Source organism: Cucumis sativus, chromosome 2, assembly GCF_000004075.3.
Source record: "Cucumis sativus cultivar 9930 chromosome 2, Cucumber_9930_V3, whole genome shotgun sequence".
Classification (NCBI taxonomy): Eukaryota; Viridiplantae; Streptophyta; class Magnoliopsida; order Cucurbitales; family Cucurbitaceae; genus Cucumis; species Cucumis sativus.
Genome location: NC_026656.2, coordinates 7,039,553 through 7,048,985, shown reverse-complemented (window position 1 = coordinate 7,048,985; position 9,433 = coordinate 7,039,553). Strand labels below are relative to the sequence as shown.

General features: G+C 34.3%; 1 protein-coding gene across 1 annotated transcript; it reads right to left on the bottom strand.

Annotated features, from left to right (window-relative positions):
* Positions 1 to 1,140: 1,140 nt before the first annotated feature.
* Positions 1,141 to 4,857, bottom strand: LOC101217109 (stearoyl-[acyl-carrier-protein] 9-desaturase, chloroplastic). The gene is made up of 3 exons (XM_004138840.3): positions 4,632 to 4,857; positions 2,678 to 3,182; positions 1,141 to 2,062 (listed from the first exon to the last, which is right to left on the bottom strand). Exons 1-3 carry the CDS (start codon positions 4,751 to 4,753, stop codon positions 1,502 to 1,504), a joined length of 1,188 nt encoding a protein of 395 aa, XP_004138888.1. The 5' UTR covers positions 4,754 to 4,857; the 3' UTR covers positions 1,141 to 1,501.
* Between the last annotated feature and the right edge of the window lie 4,576 nt (positions 4,858 to 9,433).

Genomic DNA, 9,433 nt, shown 5'->3' with positions numbered 1-9,433 from the left:
ATTGATTTGAACACAAACCACCTCAACGCGTTCAATCATTCTTCTACCAAACGGACCACTCAACACATGATAGTTTCAACTCTTATGTGCACATAATAACTAGCTTCTAATAAGGAATAAGATAAATGGTTTTGTATACACAAAAACATCACAACAATTATAGTAAAGACATACTTCAAATGAGTCATGCATGTTCTTTTATATTTAGATATGAGATTACAACGTGATCATATCTAACAACATGGCAATATAACAATATGAATTTGGTGGTAAAAACAATTTTCAAAAGCTTACTCAGCTAAGTCTTTCTTTTTCCCTTTCTCCTTCTTATCACCTAGTTTTTCTTCCCTCTTGTCGTCTGGTCCTACAATTAAAATTCACCTTTAACACCTCGGATAGAAATTCCTCTTATCTAAACACTTGAATTAATCCTATTTATACTTCCCTCAAAACAAGTTCGTCAACATTACACTTCTCCTAATCTCCGCAGCTCCTACTCAGTGTGTTAAGTGTGTTCGTTTAGTATTCTTCTTAAACCATGCTTAACTTAAACTTAACTCGTGTTTAGCTAACTAATCATTCAGGTTTAACACTTAATCAACTCCTCCTCACCTAGCTCGTTACTTAATAATTGATTAAGTGTTCATTGCCGCCTTCCTTTCTCGTGTTATCTTATTGTATCGCTTTAACTTTCTTCACAACACATTGTCTGTTTCTTTCGCCTTTTGCCCCTTTCCTTAATTTACAAGAATCCCTCTATCAGGGACGCATGTTTAAGAAATACTATCCAACAAGACTCTACAAACCCAACAATTTAAGTAAGAACAAAATAGCATTTATACAATTTAGTGATTCACATATAAGTTTCCCCACCTTTGTCTTCCATTCGATCCCTTTATTGCTCATCAATCACCAATCTATGTTCTCTTAAAATCTTCGTACCCCACTTGTTGGGGTTTGGAAAAGAAGAAAGTTTTTATGTTTCTCCTAATGCAACATTTTGCATTCTTCATTCCAACTTCTATTTTCAATGTTCTTTTCCTTCAAATTTACCTTTGCTTGGACAAGACTTGATAAACAGAATCATTACCCTCTAAACAAAACAAGAAATATCAAAGTAGAAATGACTTATCGGACAGATAAATAAAGCAAAAGTGCAACTAGGATTTTTTTTTGCCAAAATTTATAGATGGTTTGGTGATTACAACAGTTGAAAACTTACTAGGCGTTCTATTTGGGTACGAGAAAAACAAAACTCAAGCCAATATTGATCCTTTTCTTCTAAAGAAATAAGGAGCTGGAAGTGACATAGTTGTTGCATCAACAAATACAGCAGCAGCAACAAGACAGTCTGATCTACATACTTTTCCCTTCAACAATTAGGATTTGGAAGTGATACCTAAAGATGAAAACGCTTCCGATTTTGTATTCGAATGTCGTCTGAAAGGCCTCTGTCAAGTTGAGTCAAGTAGTTTAACACCTTCCTTTAAGACCGTTGCCCTTAAACTTGTATTTCTCGACCGAAGATCCAGCTAAATGGGACTCTTTGTGCTTGTTTTGCTCTGCTTTGAGCCCTCTCTTCCAGCCTTCTAATCCTTGGCGGCAAACCGCACACGAAATCTTGTGCTTTGCGTCCCTCACCCGAGAGACCTGTCAAATTCTCTATTTTCCATCTGCTAACGAGGAACTCCAGAATGTCAGCATAGTCTTTAGCAGTATAAACTCCGAGCCGCTGAGCAACAGATGAGAAGTGCTCAAAAAGGTTGTTATCCTGTCCATCGTACATCAAATGGGCTGGCATGGAAATTTTTTTCTTCATCATGTCAGCTAAAGCCATAACTGTGCCATCAGGGTCAACCTCAAAGAGCTTCTCAACAATCTTGGTATATGCGGTTTCATGACGTTTTTCATCAGATGCAATTATACCACATATCTGTGCCAACTTAAAATCACCATGTTCCTTGGCCAGCCTAGCAGTGTTTCCATGGGAGATGAAAGTTGCCCTCTCTTGAAATGAGGTGTAGATGAAACCAAGGTATGGATTGTTTTCGGTTTTGGGATCCTAAAATGGCACAAAAACAAACCATGGGTTCAATTTGAATCTAAAAAGAGAAACACCATAAAATCTTATAATAAACTATGGTCACAGACAGATACTAAATGTAGCAATCCAAAAGTACACAAAAAACATACAAGCTGAAAATGTAACAATGGACTATTCTAACACTCAGACAAGCAGCAAAGAACATTATGTTGAAGCAGCAAGTTTCACTACTCACTATGATTTACCATCAAATCCGATACTGTTAACTGTAAAACCACTAAAAGAGTTCGAAGTACCCAATTAAATCCCTAACAAACTAACAAAGTTCTAATGGTTTGAACTCAGAATTCTAACAAACCACACATTTGTAAAAGACATAGGTGCTATTTGAGAGTGTTTTTGAAAAGTGTTCTCTACAATTAAAGACACAACTTCAATGGAAACATGCTTAGTTGATGTTCATAAAGTTAATATTTTCTTAGTTTTTGCAAGTAAATTTTCTCGCATGACTTATAGTACTTATGAGTTGAATTGTGAGTTCAAGTGCACACAAATCTCTACTTTTCCAGGTCACAGTAAATTGTTCAAAGAAACCGAAACAAAAGTTATTTTCGAGAAAGCGAGAAACCTAACCATTCCTGATCCAATAAGGTACTGGATGGTCTTTTCAATCTGCTTCATATCGACTCGTCCTGACAGGTAAAGGTACTTATTCAAAAGGTCACCATGTCTATTCTCTTCCGCAGTCCATGCTCTTGTCCAAATTGCCCACGAGGTGAGGCTTGCACCCGTCTCATCACGAACACCATCGAGGGTGTTCAGCATTGTCTGATAAGTTGGAAGCGCTTCTTCGGTAATCATGTCACCAACCAACATCACAAAATAGTCATCAGGAATATCCTTCGATCTCTCCCTTATTTCCTTGACTTGGTCGTAGAAACCGTCAGATTCTGGGTCTGGGAGATAATCCTGAGGTTGCCAACAACTTTCAACAGGCTTTAGGTGAACCAAGATGTTATTCTCTGCCCAGTCTTCTAACGATTTGAAGATCTCCATCTTTTGAGGTGGCATGGAATGAGTCACTTGGACATGCACTTCCCGGGGAGGGAAATTTGGCTTCTTTGATCCCTCAGTCGATCTGTAAAATAGAATAAGCAACAGTGATGTCAGTCTCAGATGTATGATTCAGTTTAATTTACAAGATTAACAATTATTAAGAATAGTTAGAAAAGAAGATGGCCATCAAAACTCAGTCACATACGAGAGTCTCAGAATACAGTTTTACAAGCACTTCCACTCAAGAAAATACAAGCTAAACCTGAATGGGCGATTGCACACTGCTAGATACCAAATTGAATGGAAATGTAGTATGAAGAAGCCAATAGACGGTAGTTAGTAGAAAGCAACTATAGTCTATAGGACATGACTTCAGCCATAAACACAAACATTAGACGACCATAGAAAAGAAACAACAGGAAAACAAGAAGCTAACTACATATTTAGTTGTGAATCGTGATTACATTTAATTAGTTTTGTACAACTTTTTAAATGTAATTGTATTTTATTAGGTAGCACTCTTAAATGGTTCTCAATTTTTGGCTGAAAAACGAAGTTATATTTTCTTAATGTTTTAGTTCTTCATTCCAGAAACGATTTAAAAAGTAATAGCAAGCTTCTAAGAACTTAAAAAAAGCAATCTCACAAAAAAACTGTTGTATTTCCAAAAATTTGGCTAAAAACTCAAACGATATAAAATGAGAGAATCGAGAAAAGAATAAAAGCATATTACTCAAGAGTGAAAGTATGTGGCTGCGTAATTTTCAAAGAAAACATATGTTTAAGAAAATAATAAATCAAAATTTTCTTAATAGAAATTATTGATGGTCACATCCCTCCACAATTCCACATCGTCATGGAATGAGCAAAATGTAACTTTTAATTAAATTTTTCTGAAGGGGCCAAGATTTAAACAGAATTGAAAATTCTAAATTCACAAATGCAAACGTAATTGAAGATATAATTTAACTTTATATACATACAACAATATTTATATAATATAACAAACACGACTCTGCTATCAACATGACCTAACAATAAACAAATAACTAAAAAAAGAGAGGGAGAAAAAAAACAACAAAAGACTGATAGATACCGTTTGGAAAGAATCGCATAAAAAGGGAAAAAGAATCGATGCTATTGCAAAATCATTTAATAAACGTTGTAGTATTGGCAATTAAAAAAATAACTAAATTAGAAATTCTGTGAAAAAAAAAATCCATCCTTCTGGAGATTTCTTGCAAGTACAAAAACAATCTCTGAAAAATGCCTCTTTCTTCAGACAAAAATTACATTATTAATACAAAAATCGTCTCACTATATAGCTTGATTGATTGAGGTAGGCGGAGATTCCAAGGAACGCAATATGAAGAGAAATAAGCAATTTCAGATTAGAATCGGTGAAGATTGAACGAATAAAATCAGAATACAGTAAAAAGAAAAGTAAAAGGGAAGTGGGATGAATAGGCAGTAGAATAAAAGAAATTGATGGAACAGAGGAGAGAGGAAAATGGGAAGGTTAGATACTTACTTGGAGAGAGAGTGGAGAGTGGAGGAGGCCATGAGGAGAGTTGGAGATCTGCGATGGGGAAGGGGAATGGAAGGGAGATTGTGAGATGGGAGTTTCAGTGGGGAATTGAGCTTGAGAGCCATTATGGAGGAAGAGAGTTGGGGGATCGGCGAGAGAGAGGGAAATATAAAGAAGAAAGAAAGAGGGGAAATGGTGAAGGAGGAGCTCAAAAAGTGAGGGATGGTGGGGTTCTTAATTTTATACGTAAAGTTGGTCAACAAGGAAGGCCACTATTAGCGAGTTAAACGCCAAAACCTTTAACTCCAAACTCCCATGCATCGCAATTGCCAAAAGTGGTTGGAAGACTGTGACTTCACACTCTTTCAAAACCATAATACTAATCCATCGTTTTAAATCTAATTGTTAAATTTGTAATTATCCGGGTGTGATTGACAAAATATGATTGAAATTCGCGTCTAATTTGTAATTTATAAAATCTTTAAGAAAAGAAAAATTAATACTATTACATTCTACCTTAATAAATTATCATTAAATGATTAATATGTCACGTTGATCACGATAGTAATAATGACGCCGCATATATTGATGCTCTTGTACGTTCATTAATAGGGAATTTTAACAACGTGAACTAATATTAATACCAACAAAATTTGGCCTTTTTTAAATTGTGAAACGCTTATTAATAGCAAGCTTCATTAATATTCTTGCCTTTAGAAAAATAAAAATAAAAAGTTAAAGAATTGCTCTTGTTAAATGAGAAGTATTAAATGGATGGAAATTTCTCTTTGTCATTTTTCAAATTTATGATGAAATAAATTATCGTCTAACATGTTAGACATGTGTCCTAAATTGAAATTGAACGTAAAATTTGGATAATCTTGATATTGTCATGTATTTTCATCATCACCATTGAACTCAATCAAATTAATTTTGTCTAATATCATTCTTCTATTTCTTTATCTTTCAATATAACATATGTTCCTTGTAGTTGTGATTGATGCAAATGAAAGTAGAATTAGTTTATAGGGAATTTGGATGTTTGTATTACTTGTCGTGTTTAGTTAGTGTTGCATTCAATGTGTCATTCCATTCAAGAGAAGGAATGAAGAATTTGACATTATTACTTGAGAGAGTAATGACTAAGACTTTACTAAATAGACGGTAAAGAGATTGTAGTAATATAATCACTTCACTAAATTCCTCTTTAACACACATATCATAAATACGTACGAGTGTGTGTGGTACAAGGTGCTGAGAGGTTGTTCGCCTTAATATAGAATGAATTATACTTAATGCGATCAAATATATTAGAAGTAACTCATTTGGTAATTTAAGTATTGACAACCCAAAAGGTGAGCAAGTAGAGTGAAAGCTTCGAGAAGATGCTCGCCTTAATTTTGAAATTGACAAATGTTTTATATAGCAAAGATGAATTATTTACCTTTGTATCGCATCATAGTACACACATTATTTCCTTCATCGATCTCGACTAAGTAGATTGAGTTCAATTGCATGTATAGAAACCATATCCATACCCCACGCTCACCTCACAATTAGTGTAAGTATTAGCAAATTAGTTGTAAGGCCCTTCCTCCATTTTGAAATTCCCCCTGTGAAACCCTCTCTGCATTTTGAAATCTCACGAGGTGTGCGACAAGAACAACTAGACAAACAAGGGAGAGGTGAGTACTGGCACTCCGTGAACTGACCACACGATATGAAAAAGTTACGTGTTAATCCCAGAAGGCGTTAAGATTCCTTCCTTCGAAGGAAAGTGATGTCATTTTATTATTTCCATGAAGTCGGTGTTCGATTTGACCTTATTACCCAATCAAGGTCAGAATAAGGAAGAGACAGTATCACGTGGTGTTTTGGTATTTGAGGATTTTCACCTCTGGCCAGAAGTAATCATTCCGACGAAGAAAAGCCGCTGAAAGGAAGGCTATAAATAAAGAATTTCTGGTCAAATTTCAGGAACGAGATCACTTAAGAATTTGAAGGAAGACCACAAATTCTCTATTATTTTCATCCGATAAAGATCATGAATAAATTTCAAGTGATTTCGATGTGAGGGACTACCTAAGAAGATAAATTGATAGTCAGTCGTTTATCAAGAAATGTTTGCAAAACTCTTGAATTCTAGTATAATTATGGAATTTCAAACATATTTATATTTATCTTAAACTATAAATTTCCTACCATAAAGTTTTGAGCTATACATTGCACATGATTCCTCTTATATTCTTAACTTTTGAAATAATATTTTTATGAACTATGATGATATGATAAAATGGATTTGTACCCTATACAGTAAAAATATTTTATCCTTGCTGTGTGATTTGAGATAGAATACCCTATTCTTGATGTGTCTGCATACTTGTTGTGTGACCTAGTGTGGGATGACCTTTGTTTGTTATGTGATTTGGCATTGGTGGACGAGTCATACATTATAATAATGATAAGTTGTTATCGCGTTGAGATCACTCCACTTAACAGCAATTCAACAAAAGAGTGGTGAATGCTTAAGTTGGAGAAATGGTACAAAGAAATTATTATATGCGCATAGGGCTTGTGTGGAATAAATGTACAAAGTGAGTATTTGTGGATGATTTGAGAAAAAATGAAGTTATTAATCGCCTAATAAGAGAAGAAATACTATTGTCTATGAAGTCCACGATTTTCCTTCTTGATGGTATAATTTCAATAAGTATCTTTTTTCTTCTATCGTTTGATGAATTTGGGCAAAAAAGACCCCACTCACTAGACATTTGTCTAACTTTTTAATTGTTTGTTTTGTTCACACCTCCCTCCCTCCCCCTAGGTAGTGAGAAACATCCAACTTTTGTTCTGTCATCCTAATTCACCTGACGTGTTATTCTCAAATCGCATCATCTGTTTTAATAGTGAGCACTATCTTCTCGCAAGCATTTAGAAGCTAGGCTAGATAGTTACGAAGTTCAAGTCTATTTAAAATAGCAAAGTCTCTTTTGTATCAACGAAGTACTTGCTTCCATGATTTTCACTTACAATTTTAATGAAAGAATCATATTTTGATAGATTTCTCATTCGTGTTATCTCTCTTTTATCATATCATTCCGATCTGCTCGCTGACTAAGTGATCTGAGTAATATCTCGCAAAAAGAGTTGCGTACGAAGCTTAGACGGTCACACTCTCACTTAATCGCGTTGAATGGATTTTGTTTGACACCATATCCATACCCCCCCCCCCCCCCCCCCCTCCACCTCATACTTAGTGTAAGTATTAGCAAATCAATTAATACTTTGAATACACAATATTGTATAGATATTGCATGAAATTGACCTATGCATTTTAATCAAAAGTAATATAAGTTCTATGTGTTCGACCCTGGCTTACCTAGGAAACCTCTCTTTTCACTTACACTTACACAAGATAAATGAAAACTTGTACTAAATTGATAAGTCCTTAGAATTAAGCAACATATGAGTAAGTGCTTGCCCCTTTTATCACATGGCCTTAGCTTAGTCGCACATTTAGACACTTAATTCTACATCTACAACATCATGATCTCAATGCATATATAATAACAAGTTGTCACTCTATTAAAGATTGGTAGTTGCACTCTACGCACTATAGATTTATTTATATGTCCATGAGTATAACCAACCAATAGTGAATTGACCTTTCAAAAATTGCTCATAACTACAACTGGGTCAAATTACTGTTTTATCCCTATAGTTTACATCCAACTCCTTAAGTACTACTAATTCCTCTAATAAAAAAATAGTTTATATCCCAACTATAAACCAACACCTCTCAGGTCAGTCGGATGTTGATGCTTCATCGTTCAAGACTTAGAAATAGTTGTTATGGGAGTAATTTATCTCCTTTTCTCAAGGTCGGGAATAAATGAAGGAAGTTATTATAAAATAACTAAGTATAAGTATTAGGTGTTTTGAGAAGGAGTATGTATTATGGCTAGGTGATGCAAGGAAGGGTACTGTTGGAGCCCATGATCTATATATCCATTAGGTTCCCCTACTACCTCATATGAAATTAACTTCGAACAGTATATTGGATTAGTTCGAAAAGTTTGAATTATGTGAGGAGAGAGAAACTGACAAGCATATGTAATATAACCATTGGCTATCGGTTTTGAGATATAGAGCTTTTATGTATAAATATGATTTAAGTATATAAAAATATGAATGTGGATTGCTATTCAAAAGCTCGAAAATGATGGAAATAATCAAAGTTAAAAAACGTTAAAATGTTGACTTTTAACTTTGAAAAGTCAAACTATGACCGACTTTATATTTAAATATGATTTGAGTTTCGTGAAAAGGAATGTGAATTCATGCTCAAACGATCAAAATTAGTTAAGATAGATGAAATGGTAAAAAGTCAAGTTTGACTTTGACTTGAATGGTTAAATGACCATTTTACCCTTTGACGAAAGATAGTGGTAATATCCAACATTTTGTTCGATAATCCCAATAACTCTTAGTTGGCTACGTGGATTCTTATGGTGATTACACCAAACCTAATAAGATAAAATACAATTTTGCATAATTCCACTAAAACATTTGTGGGCTAAGTGGTAGTTTATTGTGATGACATCAAGCCCACTAAGAGTTAATGGAATGTGAGCATTTACATTTTGGTAAGATTACACATGCAATTGTTGTATAATTTTTGTCTATTTAAAGGTCAAATTTCAAATTTTGAAAGCCTTTTGGCCATTTGCTTTTATTTACTTTAATAATTCGGAAAGAAATCCTTATTTCAAAACCTTTACAATCCTCTAATTTTTCCATCTTTC